At 36.2% G+C, this 22,261-nt stretch overlaps 1 protein-coding gene across 1 annotated transcript; it reads right to left on the bottom strand.

Moving 5' to 3' along the window:
- Positions 1–18,216: 18,216 nt before the first annotated feature.
- On the bottom strand, positions 18,217–21,812 carry LOC143890833 (putative WRKY transcription factor 75). The gene is made up of 2 exons (XM_077395509.1): positions 21,329–21,812; positions 18,217–18,563 (listed from the first exon to the last, which is right to left on the bottom strand). Exons 1-2 carry the CDS (start codon positions 21,700–21,702, stop codon positions 18,386–18,388), a joined length of 552 nt encoding a protein of 183 aa, XP_077251624.1. The 5' UTR covers positions 21,703–21,812; the 3' UTR covers positions 18,217–18,385.
- Positions 21,813–22,261: the final 449 nt, after the last annotated feature.

The following is a 22,261-nucleotide window of genomic DNA, read 5'->3' as shown; positions in this document are numbered from 1 at the left end:
TGAAACAATGAGCAACAGTTTATTCACAATAATGGGCAGCAAACAAAACAACAATGGATAGCAACTACGTGCTTATGAAAATGAACCAATGAGCAGCTATGTGCATAAAATGTGCTAAACTAGTGCCAACACAATGCAGAAAATGAGCTGAGCTAGTGCCAACACAATGCAGAAAAATGAGCTGACCCAGTGACAAAATGGTACAGGAAATGAGCTATCCCAGTGACACAATAGTGCAGAAAATGAGCTGACACAGTGACATACTAGAGCAAAAAGGTGTAGAAAACTATGGAAACAGCAACTGTGTATAAAACAATGAGCAATATTTTATCTTATGTCTTTGACCATGATCTGAAGAGTACTTTTAAAGTCATGAAACAAGATTCCGGAAATCTGTGTCCACTATTCTGTAATGGTACAGGAAATGAGCTATCCCAGTGACACAATGGTGCAGAAAATGAGCTGACACAGTGACATACTAGAGCAAAAAGGTGTAGAAAACTATGGAAACAGCAACTGTGTATAAAACAATGAGCAATATTTTATCTTATGTCTTTGACCATGATCTGAAGAGTACTTTTAAAGTCATGAAACAATATTCCGGAAATCTGTGTCCACTATTCTGTTTTGATAATGACTGGACTTATAAACTCATTTATTCCCGCTGATTAATGACATTAAATCCTTAAAGTATAGAGCTTAGATTATTTAATAATCCCATGTTCATGAACAATTTGAATGACTAGAAGGAAAAATGTAGCATTTCTATTCTAGATATGATTGAATCAAAAATCATGTGAGGTCCAAAATTTAAAATACATACAAGTGACAAATTAATTCAACAGACATGAGACCAAGGAATAAAAGAGGAACCTAATCTATAGGTTCTAAAAAAAACATTCAAATAAAAGAAAGAATTATTTTTAAATCAACTATTAATCATAACTTACCCCTAATTTCATTAAAATGACATTGACAAAGCATTAAAAGGTTCAGTTTGAGTAGATAGTAGAACAAGAAAATTAATAAATAATAATAAAATGATCAAGTTAATTACAATAAACTTATACAAAAAAAAAAAATTCTAAAAAGCAAGGGAGCATCTTTCTATTCTTTCCTTTTGCTCTTTTCAATCAAAAATATATTTTTCTCATTACTCAGCCATCTATTTATACAAAATTTTTCAAAAGTAACGATGAAGAGATAAGAAGAATAGGGATTGGATCTAGAATTTTTCAAATCAATGGCTGCCATAAAAAGGGTTTACTTATATCAAAACCAAATGAAGGCTGCTATGGTTTTGCATGTTTAGCCAACAAAAATGGGGCTGAATCAAGATTTAATACAAATTATCCATAAAATCTGAGAATTGGATTTCTTAACGATAAAAAAAAAACTATAAAGCTCAATTCTCTTCTAGTTGGAAATACAGATCGAGTATAACCATGTAAACATTAAGCCAAACACATATCCACTATCTTTTAGCTCAATTCGTACAAATCCAGAGTATTTTGATAGATTATGACAGAAATTATCAACAAACACCATGAGTCTATCAACATAGAAGAAAACAAATTGAGCTATCCATACATGTTCAAACAATATTATCAAATATTATTTCAAGTAGTCATAAATTTAAAATTTCTACTGTTGACATGCACAGAATTTAAGTTCAACAGATATACTTTCAACCTGAACTGAAAATAGCACTTCTAATTCGATTAGAACAGAACTCCCAACTCAAACAAAACCATTTCTTCACCTCCAGATCAAAGATTACAAGCATTACAACCATTATTAATTTTAACATGATCCTTTCTTTATGGTAAGAACAAATCCATATAAAAATAAATAAATAAATGAGTCAACCTACTTGATTACAGCATTACAGCCTTTTCTACACACAAACATGTAATCCTCAGGAAATGAATGTAAACATGAGAGAAGCAAAGAAACTCAAAAATTTAACAAGCGCACAAGCACATTCACACTTCGAAAAATAAAATACCTGATTTGCTAATAAAGCAAAGCTTGAAAGATCTTCCTTCCTTTTTTATAGATCAATTTCTGTTGAATTTTTCTAAGAATCTTCAAGCTTTTCTTTCCTTCCTCAGACAAAACTTTCACTAGTGATGACCTCAAACCGAAAGGCTCAAATTCAAAGCTAAGAAGATGAATCCAAGCTTGAAACAAGCAGATCTAAGTCTCTATAGCTTGGATCTAAAGTGTCTGGTCCAGATTTGCGACTGAAGAGTTAGACTATTATTCCTAGAGTAAGAGCACCATAGAATCAGTAAATTCAAAGAAAAATAAGAAGAAATCTTTCAATCGGAACTTGGACGATGTTGCCGGAGAGGTGACCGGAGAAATTAAAGATTGCCGGAGAAAAAGAGATTTCAAGAGCAGATCTAGGATTTCTAGGGTACGTATGATTAAAACAAAAGCAGATCTAGGATTTTTAGGGTACGAATAGGTAAAACAGAGCAGATCTAGGATTTCTAGGGTACAGATGTGTAAAACATAGCAGATCTAGGATTTCTAGGGACCTTAACTAGGGTTTAAAGGTGAAAATGAAGATGAGGATATAAACTATGAGTAAAAATGAGGAAAATACCAACCGGAGGTGATCAGAACTAACCGGAGCTCGGCCGGAGAACAAGAAACGAGGATTTGAATTTCTGAGATAGAAGCAAAGAGAGATCAAGAGATGCAGTGGAAGATGAGAAAGAGAAAAACAAGCAAATTTTCTTGATCGGAACTTCGACGGTGTTGCCGGAGAGGATGATCGGAAACAAGAGAAGAAAATCTCTCGTTCTTTCTCTCTGCGAAAAATCCTTTTTTCCCTTTTTTTATAAAATGAGATAAAAAACAGTATTTAAAGACATTTTCGAGACTTGATATTGGCACTCCACTTGATGGGCGCGCGATTTTGCGCATCCTATTCGGATAAAAAATACATCATTCCAGAATAAAATCGCCCCCCTCTCAGGATAAACACACCCCCCTCTTCTGCTTTACACTACGACTTCGCCTGGGTTCGTTTGCTAGGCAAACGCGCTCGGATTCTGACGAAATGTTGCAGGGACCTAGATGAAACCCTAACCTAGCTAAGGGTGGAATTTGGGATTCTACCTTATTGATTTGATGAGGTTTTGCTCAAACTGAAGGGATTAGGGCACGGTCAAAATGGGGTGTCTACACTAGGATGTAGGTTAACCTGCATTAGTCTAAGGGACGTCGTGCACTTAGCTAGGACCATATATCATCTTAGATAAAGTCTTAGGATAATAAAATTTTCAACTTGAACTAAATAGTTTCTCTTAAAACTGTTGAAACAGTCAATCCAGTCTAGATCGGTGTCGTAGATGAGTTAGGCATAAGTAGCTTAGTTTAGGTGCACTGAACTACGATCAACTCTGATTACAGTGAGGCTGGGATACGTAGGGAACTCGGATGCTTGAGTGGCATACCAAGCCCGGGTCGGCCCCATACACAAATGGTGGGGTTTTATATATTACGTTTTTATGAATTCTTAACTAAATTAATGACAATACCTAGAATTTTTCATGAAACAAGATTTTAGGAGAATATTCACTTAGATTGAATTTAAACAAATTGAGAAATCAAGATGCACATTTAGGAATTACATTAAAATTAGATTTTAGGAAGCATGTCACGTAGTTCGCATATTAATTTAGAGTTAAGTGAGCCATTTAAAAGAAATTCAAAAGAGTTAACTTTTGAAATTGAAGACCGATTATCAGGCAGGAATGGAGCATGTGGTGGTAACTCCCCACACCTTCGATTCTCATAACCAGGTAACGAGTCTAGATTTCTGGTCAATTATGGGTCCTAGATCCCTCATCTAGGTGGTGACTTTGTCACTCTCTTTTGCGTGGAATTCAGATTGCCTTAGTGATCCCAAGTTCACTGAAAGGATGAATTAAATCACACCTTGCTAAGCTCGGCAGCTTACCCCTGCCCTTATTGGTACTGGGTTGCACGTTTGTTTGCACCCTATGGCTTGGTTGTTGCCGGCTTGATTGGGTAATCAATAATAAATCAATAATAAAAGACACGCGCCATTCGTGTGGGTATGAGAGACCAAGAGAGAGGGAGGCAGCTCGCGGGCCATACCCATCTCGCGGGATCGGATCCCACAAGTTGACTGCTGGGTTTCTACAAGTAGCAGAATATCCAGAATGGCTTGCAAACATAGTGCCTGTACCAAAGAAAGATGGGAATGTGAGAATGTGTGTAGATTTTAGGGATTTGAACAAGGCAAGTCCAAAAGATGATTTACCTCTATCACATATCGATATCCTATTAGACAATACGGCCGGGCATAAATTACTATCTTTCATGGATGGTTTCTCCTGTTACAATCAAATTAAGATGGCACCCGAGGACATGATTAAGACCTCGTTCATTACACAATGGGGGACCTATTGCTATCGGGTAATGCCATTTGGTCTTAAGAATGCCGGTGCGACATACCAAAGAGCAGTTACAGCCTTACTCCATGACATGATACACAGGGAAGTTGAAGTCTATGTCGATGATATGATTGTGAAAGCCAAAGAAAAGAGCGATCATATCCCGAATCTCAAAAAGTTCTTTGAAAGAATACTCAAATATCAGTTGCGCCTGAATCCGAGCAAATGTGTATTCGGGGTTACATCCGGTAAATTGTTGAGGTTTATGGTGAGCCAAAGGGGCATAGAGGTAGATCCTCAGAAGATTAAGGCTATCCAGGAGATGCCGCCGTCTAAAATCGAGAAGAAAATTCGATGATTCGTAGGAAGGATACAGTTTCTAATACGATTCATTGCTCATCTTACATCAACTTGCGAACCTATCTTTAAGCTCTTAAAGAAAAATGTTTCCAAAGAATGGACAGAGGAATGTCAACAGGCCTTTGAGAAGATAAAGCAAAGTTTGTCTGAGCCACCGATATTAGCACCAGTAATACCGCGGCACCCATTGCTGCTTTACTTGTCAGTCGCAGAAACCACCATGGGTTGTATGTTAGCACAGCAAGATCTAGAAACCAAGCATGAAAAGGCTGTGTATTATCTTAGCAAGAAGATGTTGGAGTATGAACAGAAGTACACTGTCCTAGAAAAAACTTGCTTATCCTTGGTTTGGGCTACTCAGCGACTCAAGTATTATCTTTTATCACATAAGGTTTTGCTTTTGTCAAGGATGGATCCTTTGAAGTATCTCTTTGAAAAACCAGCCCTAACAGGCAGGACCGCCAGATGGTTATTATTGTTGTATGAGTTTGACATCACCCATGTAACCCAAAAATCAGTAAAAGGTCGAGCTATTGCTGAACAATTGGCAGAAGCACCCCGAGAAGAAATTTAGCCTTTCAAGCCGATGTTCCCAGATGAAGAGATCATGATGATAGAAGATGAATATCCGAAAACTGGTTGAACCCTCTATTTTGATGGTGCAGCAAACCAAACAGGGCAAGGAGTAGGGGCATTGCTTGTGTCACCCCGAAATGAGCATGTTTCCCTTGCAATTAAATTACAATTTAATTGCCCCAACAATATGGCAGAGTATGAAGCATGCATTGTTGGACTTGAGGCCGTATTAGCCTTAGGCATAGAGGATCTTGACGTATATGGAGATTCAAAGTTAATCATTTTCCAAACTCAGGGAGAGTGGAGAACCAAAGAAGAAAAGTTACAGTCGTATCATGAATACTTGGACGTTCTTCTTCAACAATTCTGGTGCATCACTTTCAGTTATTTACCAAGGTTGAAGAATAGATTCGCCGATGCCCTAGCGACACTAGCTTCTATGATTGGCATACCTCACCATATGAAGATGAGACCCATCACGGTTCAGGAGCAATGGGCTCCTGCATATGTTGATGCTATAGAAATAGCTGCAAGATGTCCCGATGGTAAGCCATGGTACACGGACATAAAGAACTACATCTCAGACCAGGGGCATCCCGACGAGGTCTCGAATAAATAAAGGAGGACTTTGCAGAGATTGGCAGCTAATTTTGTCATTTGTGGAGGGGAGTTGTATCGACGGTCGTTCGACGGAATTCAACTCTTATGTGTCACTGAAGATCAAACAGAAGAAATTCTCGCAGATATTCATGAAAGGGTGTGTGGACCTCATATGAAGGGAAAGATGTTGGCAAGGAAGATCCTACGTCTGGGGTACTATTGGCCAACATTGGAAGCAGATTGTCACACATTTGTGAAGAAATGCTATAAATGTCAGATACATGCGAATCTTATCCATGTACCACCCACTGAATTGAATTCTCTTACCTTTCCTTGGCCGTTTTCGGTGTGAAAAATTGACATTATTGGCAAGATTTCTCCCAAGTCGTCTAATGGTCACGAGTACATACTCGTTGCGATTGACTACTTCACCAAGTGGGTTGAGGCCGCTTCTTACTCAAAGCTTACATCCGCATCAGTTGCTAAATTCATACGCACCAATATCATATGTAGATATGGAATTCCCCATGAACTTATCTCAGATAATGGATCTTATTTCAAGAAGGAAGTAATCACTCTTTGCCAAGAGTTCAAGATTATGCATCATAAATCCTCACCTTATCGACCACAGACAAATGGAGCGGTAGAAGCTGCAAACAAAAATGTTAGCAAAATGTCAAAAACTTATAAGGATTGGTCGAATAAGCTACCGTACGCCTTGTGGGCTTACAGAACATCAATTAGAACTTCAACTGGGGCAACCCCTTATTCTCTGATTTATGGGATGGAAGCAGTGCTACCTGTTGAGATCCGTGTACCTTCGTTCTGAGTGTTAACTGAAGCTAAGTTGTAAGAAAATGAATGAGCAGATGCCAGATATAAAGAGTTGAACATGCTAGATGAGAAGAGATTAAAGGCGCTTTACCATGTGCAGGGTTACCAGCGCAGAATAGCTCGGGCTTTTAATAAAAAGGTTAAGGTCAGAGATCTAGAAGAAGGCAATCTTGTTCTGAAAGAGAACCGAGCACCAGTGTTTGACCCAAGGGGCAAGTTCAAACCTAATTCGTCAGGACGATACATGGTGGACCAAATCTTACCCGGAAAAGCCGTCAAGCTCCATAATTTAAATGGAGAAATATTACCAGAACCAACAAACCTTGATCAACTCAAGAGGTTCTATGCTTGAACACCAGAAGGCCGTCTTTTGGCCGAATAAATCCCAAATTCATAACCCAAGATAAAAATATATATATAACCTTTTGCGAACCCTTTTGAGCATAAACAATATTTTCCTTCGAAAACCCATCAAACTAGGGGTATTCGCCCCGAACTACGCATGACCTGATCCCTACACTGGGGTACGTAGGCAGCTCGGTCAAACCAATTTCGGTTGTTTCAAAAAAAAAATTCAATCATTCCAAAAAGAAGTTAAAAAGAAAAAAAGAAAAAGAAGGAAAAAGAAAAAAAATTCGAGTGAAAAGAAAAGAAATGAAAAATTAAAATACTTTCAAACTATGGGCATTCGCCCTGAACTACGCACGGCCTGATTCCTACCATGTGATACGTAGGCAACATGTTCACAAGTTCGGTCGAAATTTTTGCAAAACCTTAAGCCATTCTTTGAAAAGCCCTACCCCACATATAAAGTCCATTTGGTGTTCAAGTATAAGAAAAAATGAAAATGATGAAAAAAGAAAAAAAGAAAAAAAAATGGAGCTTGAAGATTCGATAGATTGAAAACCTGAAAAGGCAATCTAGGTAAAATTTAGGATCATTCCCCTTGCTAAGTTGAAAACCTGAAAGGGCGGCTTAGGCAAAAGTCAAGGGGGTCATGAAAGTCCTTTATAATATGGTGTTATTAAATCCTTTGCTTCCAAAGTTATTAAACGGAGATTTCGATTTTCTTTTTCTGATAATCTCTGTCAAAACTCAAATTATCGTATCTCTAATTTCCTTTGAGCATCATATGAATATGATGTCTCATTTTCTTGAAATCTGTATAAATACGAAACTTCATTATCTTTGAGTCCATTTGAAAATGGTCTCTCATTTCTTTTGAACATCATATGAATATGATGTCTCATTTCCTTGGAATCCATATAAATACGGAATTTCATTCTCTCTGAGTCCATTCGAAAATGGTCTCTTATTCTCTTTGAATATCATACAAATATGATGTCTCATTTCCTTGGAATTCGTATAAATACGGAACTTCATTCTCTTTAAGTCCATTTGAAAATGGTCTCTCATTTCTTTTGAGTATTATATGAATATGATTTCTCATTTCCTTGGAATCCGTATAAATACGAAATTTTATTTTCTCTGAGTCCATTCGAAAAAGGTCTCTTATTCTCTTTGAATATCATACAAATATGATGTCTCATTTTCTTGGAATCCATATAAATATGGTATTCCATTCTCTCTGAGTCCATTTGAAAATGGTCTCTTATTCTCTTTTGAGCATCATACGAATATGATGTCTCCCTTGGAATCCGTATAAATACGGTATTTTATTCTCTTGAGTCTATTTGAAAATGGTCTCTTATTTTCTTTGAGCATCATACGAATATGATGTATCATTTCCTTGGAACCCGTATAAATACGGTATTTTATTCCCTCTGAGTACATTCGAAAATGGTCTCTTAATTTCCTTTGAGCGTCATATGAATATGATGTCTCATTTCATTGGAATCTATATAAATACAATATTTCAAATCCCTTTAAGTCCACTCGAAAATGGTCTTTTATTTTCTTTGAGTCCATATGAATGTGGTATCTCCTATCTTCCTTTGGCCTGTACAATTATAGTGCCTCATTTCTGTTGAGCCTGTTTGAAAACAGTATCTCATTCTTTCGGAATCCATTCGAAAATGGTGCCTCCTTATCCTGAAGGTTGTTTGAAAACAGTATTCCTTTCCCTCCGAACTCCGTTCGAAAATGGTATCCCTTTCCTTCATTGCCCATTCAAAAACGGCGCCGCATCATAATCATATTTTGTTCTGAATTGCAAGATTTTTGCACCCAAAGTGAATCCGATTCTCCGTTATTCTAAACTGCCAACTCATGGTGCTTAAAATAATTGATTTTTTATAACATTCCAATTCTAGGACTTCGTCTAGGGTCTTGCATTAGGAAGCATTTAGTATGCATTTGCATTTAGGTTGCATTTTTGCATTTTGAGTCCTTTGTGAGCTAAAGCTACTCAAAATGGTGTTGTCTCTTTTGCTTTGGCATACGGTTACTACGTCACCTCTGCCAGAGAGGGGCATCTGTAGACACCTCCATTTTGCTTCGCTTTAATTAACAAAGAAGTTATTGTTTTTCTATCGGTTTTCTAGTGTCTCTCCTTTCCGCGTTCGTCTCTTACATTTTTAAATCTTTTCGGTCATTTCCGTCATGTTTCGCGTTTTCCTACTAAGTGTTGAGAAGGGTTATTCGCAAGAATCAAAACAAGAGAGAATTTGGACCCACTGGGTGGGCCCGCATTGAACATTTTGATTAGAATGGGATCAAGCAAGTGTGCTCTGCATTGATATTCATGAAAAATATGAGTTTTGAACTTATTTCGATCCAATGAATAAAATCATTTTTTTATGGAGGACCTACATATGTTTTGGTCATATATGCAATGGGGTTCGCCGAGTGTCGGTTTGGATTATTCCGTGAAAAAATGATTTGGGGGAGCACAACCCGTTTATGCCGTGGCTAATAAAGCGGATCGTTCAGATCATTTTATGGAGGAAATGTACAAGGCATGCCAAATTCAAGTAGTAACTCATCATTTGGACGGTTCAAGATAGTCCAATGGAGGGGATTTAGAGGTACAACTTGGTTGTGCCGCAGGCCCATCAATTTGATAGCTCGAATCAGCCCATGGAAATGTTCTAAAGAGCGCAACCAATTTACATTTTTGGCCTATCAAGTGAACGGCTTGGATCAGTCCACGGAAGTGATTTGCAGGGTGTAACCCATTCAAATTGTAGCTCATCAATGGTCATGGATATAATTTGGGGCACGGCCCATTTACACGGTGGCCCATCGTTTGGATGGGGTGGATCAGACCATGGAAAGGATTCAAGGGGTGCAACCTGTTTATAGTAAGGCCCAACAATTGAACAGTCAGGACCATCCCATGGAATTGATTTCGAGGGGGCACAACCCATTTATGGGGAGCCCACTAAATGGACAGCTAGGATCATCCTATTGAACTAATTTGGGAGCACTACCTATTCATCTTGATGGCCTACCATTTGGACGGTTCTGATCATTATATGAAATTAATTTGGGGTACAACCTTACTTACATGATGGATTAAGATTGTCATGTGATAGGGGTTTGGGCATTATCATATAACATTAGAAAATTTCATTCTCATGAGGCTCGGTACACAAAACCAAGGGCATTGTTGCTATTATGGGGATAAGAAGGTAATTTCGTTAAGGAGAATTCTTCCTTTGTATCCAAGGAAATAGATCCACTCTTGTTTGGAATGATAAGGTAAATATTTTGTTTCTTAATTTTTATCCAAACCATGTCTGCCACAATTCTTGTCAGCAGGTTTCCCATTTTCATAAAAGATTTAACTGAATCTTGTTCTTTAAAGGATAATCAAATCTTCTCACTTTGTAAAGAAGAATCCAACCGGCCCCTTTCCTTCCGTATTTTTTTAGCTTATGACTCTTGTTTCTTAAAATTATGGCAATGATTTCAATCTTGAAAATTCGGTTGTCTAATGTGGGTGAGATATATTCGACAACTTTAGAAGTTTTCTATAAAAAGAGTGATTTCTTGGGCAAGTTATTCTTGAGAAAAGAAAGAAAATTGGAAAGTGGCTTATTTTGTCATTGGGATCTTTATAAAAGCAAAGGATTGGATTAGCTTTTGGGGGGGCTGGACAATTTTCGGCCAACATATTCTCCCTCTCTTGAAAAATTGGTCCTCTCTCTCAAGGTTTGGCTCACCCATTCATCACTTTGGAATTTCGTCCAAGCTCCTGCTCTCTCTTGTTCTACGGCCCTCTCTCATCTCTCTTAGCAGTTTTCTCGGTCTTGCGATCTCGGATTCTCTCTCACTCTCACAACCCTCTCTCATTAACTCTCATCTCTCGGATCTCCCCACATCCTTCATCATCTCCTCTCTCATCCATACACCCTCAAACCCATTACTCCACCCCTTCCAATCTATACATTCATACACCATCCATCTTGCTTCTTAATCTCTATCTCTCTCTCTCCACTGAAGTTTGGTCATCCTTTGGTTCACACACCTGGAAAATGAAGGGTTATTTTTCATAAACATTGGGAGAGGCTTTTAGATTCAATCTCGAAATTTCGACATCAAATCATCATCCTCGGACTCTCATGCTTTCAAATTAGGCTCGGATCACCACCAAAGGTAGGAATTCTTCTCAGATTTTTTTAGAATTATTCCGTATTTTTTACGTATTTTTGCATGGTTTTAGTATTTACGCTTATTTAATTCAATAATATCTGGGTTGACTCAAAATCGTGTTTTACATGAGTGTTTTAAAGTCTAATTTGTCTCAAAATTTAATACAATGATCTATTTAATAGGACTAAAAGAACTATCGGATTGGACGTTGGATCTAAGGATTTCTAGAATTTGAATGAAGTTTGAAATTTAATTTGAATTAATGACCGGAATATTAGGAGATTGGAAAAAATAACTACCTTAGGATGATCTGTTTCTTGGAATATTATAATTTTCTTGTGTTCATCATATCAGAGCAATGTTAGAAGAAATCTTTCAAAGTCATAATTTTCTCAAAAATCATGTTTAAAAAATAGAAAACTCTTAAAAGACATCTTTTTGAAGAAGAAAAATGGAAAATATACCAAATAAGTTCTAAAATTAATAAAATTTTGTATTAAAATAATTTGATACTGATATAATCTACCATGAATTTTTAATGATTTTAGGATTCTATTTGGTATGTTTTTTTATGTTTTCTTTTGAAAGAGACAGATTTTGTGAGGTTTTTTTTATTAATATCGAATCATAATTAAAATTCTCAAAAACTTTCCAGTAGTCTTATATTACGAATATCATGTTACTGTAAAAGTTTCAATTGATTTGGAATTTGTTTGCTAGGGTATGCTGTGTAAATTCATAATCTGGTCTGAATATTTAAAAATCTGAAATTGATAATAACTCGTACTCAAAATTCATGAAATTTTCAAAGTACACTATATTCATCCATACCTTGTTATTGTAGAAATTTCAATTTATTTGGAGTTCTATTTCTAAGGGTTTATTTGTAATTGTAGCAACTTGGTCTCATTATTATTAAATCGAAAATTAATAGCAAATTAATATAAAAATCCATGTAATTTTTTCAGTAAGTTATATTCATTCATACTTTGTTATTCTAAAATTTTTAACTTATTTCGAATTTTTTTGCAATGAGTTTATTTGTAAAATCATCCATTTGATCTGAAATTGATAAAATCTATTAAAATTCGAAATTAACCAAAATCATTATGAAAACTTCTAGGGAACTTTAATTTTCTGTCACGTATTCATTCCCTAAGCCGCTGAAATAGAAATCTTAGGAGTCATAGATTTCCTTTGTAAAATGGCCATACTATGATAGTTTAGATGCCGAGAATGCATCCATAACCGTATCCCAATTGCAATTGATCCTTGATAATTTGAGTATTTAAATTATAATATGTTATTGGCTCCGAGGTCTACTGTCCACGAAAATCCTGAGAAACATGCCAGGCAATAACGTGCTATAACTTAAGTATTAAATTGCGCAAGGGAAGAGCGCACGATTTCCTTCCATGGATGCAACTCAAGAAGAAAACTTGCCAATATTAGAATCATTGGTATTCGTTAGATTTTAGGATTCGAAAACTTTTAAGGAACTGAAAATCATTAACTTCAACACATTGCGGTCTCCATCGTAAGAACCTTTAGAGCCCCCTTTAGGAACACTTATGTCATGTCGTGTTCTAGGTTTTAGGGTGTCCTGGAGTTAGGAGTCCAGCCTTATCACGGCCGTTTGCTATGGATAGCAATCGTGTCATAGATCTAGTTACACTAGTCACCTCACTTTTCCCATAGGATGGGCCTAGTTACCTAGGATGTAGGTTAACCTGCATTAGTCTAAGGGGACGTCTTGCACTTAGCTAGGACCATATAGTATCTTAGATGAAGTCATAGGATAATAAAATCTTCAACTTGAACTAAATAATTTTTCTTAAAACTATTGAAACAGTAAATCCAGTCTAGATCGGTGTCCTAGATAAGTTAGGCATAAGTAGCTTAGTTTATGTGCACCGAACTACGTCGACTTTGATTCCAGTGAGGCTTGGGTACGTAAGCAGCTTGGATGCTTGATGGCATACCAATCACGAGTTGGCCCCACACACAAATTGTGGGGTTTTGTATATTAATTTTTTGATAAATTCTTAATTAAAATATATAGGATTTTTCTCAAATTAGCATTTTAGGAGAATATTCACATAGATTGAATCCAAATAAATTAAGAAAATCAAAATACAATTAGGGAATACATTGAAATTAGATCTTATTATGCATGTCACGTAGTTTGCACATTAATATAGAGTTAAATGAGCCATTTAAAAGAAATTCAAAAGAGTTAACTTTTGAAACTGAAGACCGATTATCGGGCAGGAATGGTGCATGTGGTGGTAACTCCCCATACCATCCATTCTCGTAACCAGGTAACGAGTCTAAATTTCTGGTCAATTATGGGTCCTAGATCCCTCATCTAGGTGGCGACTTTGTCACTCTCTTTTGCGTGGAATTTGGATTGCCTTAGTGATCCCAAGTTCACAGAAAAGATGAATTAAATCACACCTTGCTAGGTTCGGCGTACCCCTGCCCTTGTGGGTACTGGGTTGCACGTTTGTTTGCACCCTATGGCTTGGTTGGGTAATCAATAATCAAATCAATAATAAAAAGCACATGCCAATCATGTGGGTACGAGGGACCAAGAGAGAGGAAGGCGGCTCGTGGGCCATTCCCCTCTCGCGGGATCGGGTCCCACAGGTGGTGACAAAGTTTTTATAGTTGGGACAAAGCCCGTTGAGGAACTTAGCCTCCTTGATGGATATAAAAATATTAATGATGGATTTTAAAACAATCTAAAAACATACATTTTGTATGTTAAAAATATCTAAATAATTTTAAAAATATTATTCGAGATAGATTTAAAAATCGGTCACTATAAATGTAGATCATGTTTATTTAAAAATATTCAGAAAAAATAAAACAATATTACTGATGGATTTTAACATCCATCGCTAAAAATGTAATTTTGTATATTAAAAAATATTCAAAAAAAAATTAAAAATAGTATAGGAGACGGAATTTGAAATCTGTAGCTAAAAGTATATTTTTAGTGATGAATTTCAAATTATATTGCTAATTTTCTATTAACGGCTTTCCATCCCGAAAAGTCTTTTATTGCAACGGATTTATGGGGACGGTACATAAATCTGTAGCTAAAAAGGGTTTTTCTTGTAGCTGAATAACATATAGATTTGGAAGGACGCAAATAGTTAGTACCTTTTGGATTGCAGGTATTTTTGGGACAAGTTTGGAAAGGAAAAATATTTCTAAAATTTCTTACATTTTGTATACATGGAAAACGACATCTTGAACCGGCCCTATTCAATTTTTACTTAGAGGAAGCTTCAATTTATGATGATATCACTCAAAATTACCCATAATCATATCATTTCCGTCTAAAATATGAAAAGAAAAAAATTTCCTAAGAAAAGTTTTACCATCAGAAACGTTTTTCTTGCAATCCAAACAAGGCCAAATGATGGATTGGTGGGTTAGTTTTTATTTTGTCAGTTGACAAACTATGTGTTCATGTTAAAATGGAATATGCTGTGAAATATATATTTGGTCTTATGTTGGTGATTAACGTCCATTTTAATGTATCGGGTATTTATATTTGTTGAAGTACAAATGATTGAGTAACACCAACTCTAACAGCTTAAGCTTTTGGAGTAATTGGCTGTTTCACATGGTATAAGAGCAATTGCCACACGCAGGTCTTGAGTTCGAAACCCAACAACTCCATGGTATTAAAAGTCCACGTGTATGGACAACCCAAAAAAAGAGGGGCCACACGTGAGGGAAAGTGTTGAAGTATAAATGATCAAATAACACTAACTCTAAAAGCCTAAGCTTTTGGAGTAATTGATTGTTTCACAATATTCTCCAAGGCTTCATTTTTGGGTTATCAGAAACCACTACAGTTTGAAGTTTTGAGAGTGGTGATGGAGAGAAAAGCCTGTAACCCTAATCTCAGAAATGATGGAAATCTTCTCATCTCCTCCGAAATTGTAGGCCCACTCTATGTAAATCTCGTTGTGTTCTCTATTTTTTATTTAATTTTATTTTTTTACTTCTCACACAGTTTGATCTAGGTTTGCACTCACCAAAAAATAGGCAGCGAAGTATTTTGTTTGAAATTATTACAATTCTTTCGCGGTTTGACATTTTGTATGAAATTAGTTCAGGCCGGATACATGGATTTTATAATCCAGGATTGTAAAATCCTAAATTTTACAAGATGAAATACCCCAAACGTTCACATGTTTTGGAGGGGTATTTTTGTCCCAATAAATTAATAATTGATTTAATTAATTTCGTTAAATCAAAGATAAATACGGACGTTCCCAAATTAAACCAACTAGGGTTTCCTAGTTGAACTCAATTAGAATTCCTAAGTAAAATCTATAAACAAGTAATTAAGCCACAAAGGGAGATTTCTGGAGGGAGAAAGAGCGCTTTAGGAGCTAAGGATAAAAAAGGTGTGGATTCTTGGAGGAATCGACTGTCAAAAGGTATGTAAATAATTGAAAATTTATTTTGTAGATTAATTCTATTCTCTACGAGATTCAAATCTCCCATGAGAACGAAATTTAAACGTTAGATATAGGGTTTGTTGGATCTGAAACAAGAAACATAGATCAAGCATTGTAGAAGAACCATGGATTAGGGTTGTGGGAATTGGTTCCCGAAGATCTTCGCATTGTTTCTGCATTTGATGCCCTAATTAAGTAAGGAAATTAAAAAAAGATTTATTAAGTTATCTAATACACTTAAAAGAGGATAAGAGGTGGGATTTCGGGTGGAAGATTTTGCAAAAAACAATGTTCTAGTGCGTTTTGGAAAACTCAAATGTGATACTTGGACGCCCGAAACGGACGTCCAAAGTAGCTTTCGCACGCCGAAGGGCAGGGGTCGGGTGCCTGAAGACGCGCACCCGAGAGATACCAGAGAACTCAAAAATCTCAGAGACGCCCGAAGGAGTGATTCGGACGCCCGAAGGAGTGATATTCATGATATTGAATTGTTAGTATAGCAGTTGTCTATTTCATTGAGTTTTGGCTCATTCCATGTATTATATGTTACAGGTGGAGGTCAATAGAGTGCTTTGTTGCGCGGGCTTTTGGGAGTGAGCAAGGGCTCAAGTTTAGGAGTTGATCATTTCAGTTTTTCTTTATTGAGACAGTACCCGTAGTAGAAGTAAACTTTAGTATTTCAGATGATTTAAGTTGATGTAATCCATTCACCACAAGAAGTGTGAGAACTCCCGTCGTTCTTTTACCAACGGTCATTCTAAAATGCCCCAAAATGTAAACAATTATCGGCAGTCTTGTAAACATAGTTGTATGTAAACAATCAGTGATTTTTTAAAAAAAATATCAAGATTCATCGACGGTCATGTAGACGTTGCTGTGTAATGACGGACTCGGTCCTTCAAAGTGCATTTAGCGATGGTTATGACCGTCGGTAATATTAACAACGGTCACTAAACCGTCGGGGATTCACACCATACAATGATCCCCATGATTCTGTTAGTGACGGACTTTACCGTTGGTAATTATACCGACGGTCAATAAAACATCGGTAATTCTTATACCGACGGTCAATTAAACATTGGTAATTCTTATAAGTACAACCGTTATGGTTCTCTTACCGATGTCGTGGCCGTCGGTAATTAAACCGACGGCTAATAAAACAACGGAGCCGTCGATGTAGTTGATATTTCCGGCATTATAAAAATAAATTTTGTGACGTTAATAAACGTCAGTAGAAATATATGCACCGACATTTGTTAGAACGCGTCGGTAAAAACCTTTAGGCACGGTTGAATTGCCAATAACCGTCGGTGTATTATACACTGACATTTTTTGGTATATGCACCGACGGTCACGATCGTCGGTGAAAGTCATTTTTCTTGTGGGAATATTGGACAAAGATTTTAGTTTTCACATTTATTACTCTGACAGTTAGTTGATTATTTATCTATGGATTACTCATTTTAGTTGCTCTTTCTTATTGCATGGTTCTTTTGAATGCCTCACATATTCATGATTTGATGACTATGTGGCGATGTTACGTGACTAGACCGGAACTCGGTTTGGGGGCGTGACACAAGCTATCGATCTTTATCGCCATTTTTTAAAGAAAATGATAAATTTGCCATTTTATTTACCAGGGCCATCCCCTCCCATTGGTTTCATTACTATGAATGATGTCTCAGGAACACTAAAAAGGGAGTGCTATGGTTAAAACAGGGGGCACATTTATCACAATTACCTTATTTTTTCAATCACTTAGTTGTAGATGATGGAACCCTCGAGGATAAGCTCGAGGTAATTGGGAAGTCACGTGATTAACTACTACATACACTTTGTTCAATGAGGAAATGTGTCATCCCTTTTGAAACTGAAATATGTGCGCAGCCAACCATACATATAGCACAATAAAATATAGGAAAGTGATATATTCACCCAGTTTTCTGTTGGGAATATAGTATAACCCTAATTATGTTATAATATAAGCCCAACAAGATAATGGACCGGTGTAGTGGGCCTACATGGGCTAGAGTCCACTAACCAGTCAATAACTAGTGTATCTCTATATATAGGGGCTGGAGGCAACAAACTAGGTATTCCGAACTAGATACCTAGGCTGTAATGCTTCAAACAATCCTTGCTTGACCTAACATTTTCTTCCCCAGGACATCTCCTTCTAGTGTAGAAAGAGTGGTCATAAATGCACCGGAGGGTAGTGGCCCAGGGAAGAAAAAGGGGGAATATATCACTTCCGTAAAATATAATAGCAATCTGTGAGAAAAATGTAGACTTATTTTGATCAAAATCTATATGTAATTGATTAGTGTACTCAAATGCTAGGAAGCAAAAAGTATGGCCAAACAGCAAGGTGTCATAAAACGAAATGGAGATTAATAATAAATATTACTTACATATGAAGATCTATTGAGTATTCAAAGTTTGTAACAATAGCAAGACATATTTCATGTTTGACCATCAATGTGATAGTTATTCTTTACAAATGATGGCTCACTTCCTCTTGTTCAAGCTTCAAAACATTTAAAAACTTGAGTAGATTTGCATCTGACTCAATATATGTTCAAAGTTGTCTGTGGATTTCTCAATTGGATGTGTATGCATCCCTTCATAAGTAGTCACAACAATCCCTTCATCCTTTGATAAACGTTGAACTTGTTTTTTTACAGTGCATCCTTGATGGGTGCATCTGTAATAGCTTCTGCAAGCAAAGCAAGAATGAAATTAACAACAATAGAAATATTTGATCATTTGTAAAATTGAAGGGATATGGTAGCATGAAATGCAATTACAAGTAAATTCCCCAAAAATGTTATGATTATGAGCATCCACATGAGAGAAACATGGTTTGGACTGTTTATCTGTTGAGCCAAAATTCAATAGAGTTGGAAAATCCTAAGCGTCCAATGAGAGAACTTTTCTCATTAATCTGAACAGGTGTTCTAAATTGTTCCTATCTTCCTTTCTTACTTTCAATGCAAAGCAATATATTGATAGCATATTTTAATAGAGTATTTCCTACTTCTAAGACACCATATACTATTATAAGGAAAATGACTTGTAGTCTCTTTGAATAACTACTTAAATAACTCATTAAATAACTCCCTTTATGGGGATCGGGAAGTGACCAATTCTAAGGGAGAAAAAGAAAAATTTTAATTTAGAGATGAGAAGACAGTTGATATGTCTGATATAAATAGAACTCTTGCGAAAAATGCTATTATCCATGATCAATTTTTAGTGTGACTCCAGTAGATCGAGATCGAGATCCGCTACTGGTTTTCAATGATTTTCATGGCAAATTTTCTAGCTTTTTCAATGAGAAAAAATCGTTCATCCCACATCAGGAAAGAAGAATGTGTTTTCTGTTTAGTAAGGGCCTTGTCGTAGGATATTGTACAAACCTGTCGTGAGAGAATACGTTGGAGATCCAACATGGAGTTGATTGAATGAACAGTCGAGATCAACTTATAAAGAGTGGGCCCATGTTATTAAAATCTTAAAAATATAACTTTCTTTAGCTGTTAAATGTTTTATATACCAATGAAAATATTCAAAATATAGGTATGTATGGGAAGGTTCCAATTCAAGTGGGTGGCAATTTCAATTCCTCATAAGGCTTGTTCTTTCCTATACTTAGAGCTACACATGTGCGTGCACACATATACGCTAGGTTCCAGAACCTAATCTACTCCAAATAATGAATTAGATTAGTGAAGAGCATGAGAGATTTCTCACATGTTTTATCTAATCTACAGAAAAGTAAATGAATAACTATGTAGAGTTCATGTTAGGAAGCTATCCTTCTTTCCAAGAGGATAGGATTGTCAAAGCTAGGTATACAGAGCAACTCCTTGACAGTAGTACGAGCTTTTAAAAAGGATTTCTCCTTTGGAAAGTGACTCCCTTTACACAAAAGCTGCCCAAATCCTAAATAAGTTTGATTAGACCTTCAACTTTATAGGAAGAGAAACTAATGGCCTCCCCAAGATGATCAAGATGGTTTAAAGAAGTTTCAATAAGTAATTTAAAAGATCTTTTATCAGTTTTATACCTCTTTATAAGCTCTTCCATAAGATTTGTAGCTATACATGTTCAATAACTCTAACCTGTTTAGTGATTGTTGAGATCATAGTTGCCAGAGTGGGAAGTGAAAGGGAAAGCATAGCTCTAAGAAAATGAGCAGGAAGCATTGCCAAAAGTAAACACGAAGCATGTAATAAGCCTCATTGGAAGTGAACAAAAATCACATAGAAAGAAATAGGGTTATAATAGGTTTTTCACTCATTGGAAGTTAGTGCAAGAAGCTGTGCAGGAAGCGAAGGGAAAAGCATGCTAGAAGAGAAATTATGGGAGAAGTGAAAAGCTCTAAGAAAAGCAAAGGGAGAATATTTAGAAAGCTTCACTGAAAGTCAACATTAATCATGTAATAAGCCTCATTGGAAGTGCACAAAAAACACATAGAAAGAAATAGGATTATAGAAGGTTAGGGAAGAAGAGCTAATATAGGTTAGGGTTGAAAGTAGTAAAGAAGATTTTACAGCTGATTAGAATTACAAGTTTTGGAGATTTGTAGTTTATTTATTATTCATGTGGATTTAATGTTAAATTTTTTCAAAAAAAGATCCATATAAGTTTTATTTGAAACTTAATTACTAAGAGTTTAGAATTTTTGAATGTAGTCTCTTCTTAAATACACTCATTAGGACTTGGGCATTATAAAAGGAAAAAACATTTTTCTAGGAAAAAAGTCATCTAAAGTGTATTTTAATTAAAGGAAATTGTATAAGAAGCATGGTTCTTTTAAATTTAGAAAGCGAGAAGAACTTAGCCTCCAAACGAATTCCGAAAAAAAAAAAAAAAAAAAAAAGTAGCTTCCCACCTAACTAGGAAGTTTCCTCTAACTAACTATGGCTGAGATTATTTCTTGCATCTATGACTTTTCTATAGATATAAAACTGCCAACCAATAGCTTGGCTTGACAATTTAGATCAAAATCTGTAAACCAGCCATATCCAATTACTGTAAGATTGAAAGAAGAGAACCATAAAGCTCTAGAAACTTCTCTATGGATATCCATGAAAAGTCCTTAATGAAAAGCTTGAAAGTTCATCAAACTAAAAAACCCACATAAAACCTCTCAAACTGGCTTCTACATGGACAATATGGAATAGACTAAAACCTAAAACTAAGATTTGCTGTTCCATCCAAAGTTCATGGCACATCATAGTAATTGCACCACACTTCTCTTTGCTTTCACATCTAGTGGAATTATCTTTTATATATAGAATAAATTTTAAGTGGAGTTTTACTTTTTGCAAAGTCATGGAAAGAAAATGGAAGTGATAATGGTAAAAGGAATAAAGGATATCGGTGGGTTTAGTGTCAAAACTTCAATTTCATTTACTCAAACATGCACCAAAACTAAAAAAATGAGGAAAGGCAAAAAAGTCTATGGTAACTAACCTTGGATATATGTTGTTTTTCACAGCTTTTTGCCCATATTTCCTCCATCTATAACCATCATCTAGTATATCCACCTGACTCCTTGTTTGGAAAGCATATCTAGGCTTTCTAGCCTTCTTCTCACCTTTCTTTTTACCAGGCTTCACCTCATTTTCAGACCCATGAAAGCTTTCCATTGAAGTAGTGTTACTAACATTGCAATCTGGATGTGGAACTTCAATTTCTCTCTTCAATCCCAAAATCCCAGATGAAATGCTATGTGGGTTGGTCAAAATATTAGAGTTTATCATGTTGGATGAATAGGGAGAGACATGGGAGTAAGGAAAAGGATGAGAGGAAGATGATGAAAGGAACAGCTCAGGATAGGTTTCCATGAGGGTGGAGAAAGAGAGAGAGAGAGAGAGAGAGAGAGAGAGAGAGAGAGGAGGAGGAGGAGGAGGAGGAGAAGGGAAATGACAAATATGATGGAGAAAGAAAATGATAAGAGTTGGTGAAGAATATATGAAGGCCTTGTAGAAAGAAAAGTAGGGCGGCTAATGGACAACGGTCCAATCTTACTACGGGAGAAGAATAAAAATTTGGTGCCGTAAACGGCACGTAGTTTGTTAAGGTACAAACATTTCCAGAAGGAGTGAAAATATCATTTCCTAACATTTATATGTCATGTATATGCCCATAAGAATAAAAATAATCCCCATTCCATTCCAGGGTTTGAGAAAATATTTTATTTTCCAGATAGAGTTGGTATTGACACGGCATTTTCCACCATGTCAGCTGTCTAGTGAGAAATTATAGTGTGTCATTTTTCAACTGCCACTGATACCATGCTTTAATAATTGTACTCACTCAACTTGTCTTTTATTATTTAAACAGCTGTCAAAAGTTATTACGGTTGAAAAGAGAAGGTGAGTTTGTGCAATTACTAAAACACAG

This window comes from Tasmannia lanceolata, unplaced genomic scaffold (assembly GCF_043159265.1).
Source record: "Tasmannia lanceolata isolate RefF3 unplaced genomic scaffold, GAP_Taslan_0.1 ptg000013l, whole genome shotgun sequence".
In the NCBI taxonomy this organism is placed as follows: Eukaryota; Viridiplantae; Streptophyta; class Magnoliopsida; order Canellales; family Winteraceae; genus Tasmannia; species Tasmannia lanceolata.
The sequence above is the reverse complement of the archived record's forward strand: the minus strand, read 5'-3'. Positions and strand labels throughout refer to the sequence as shown.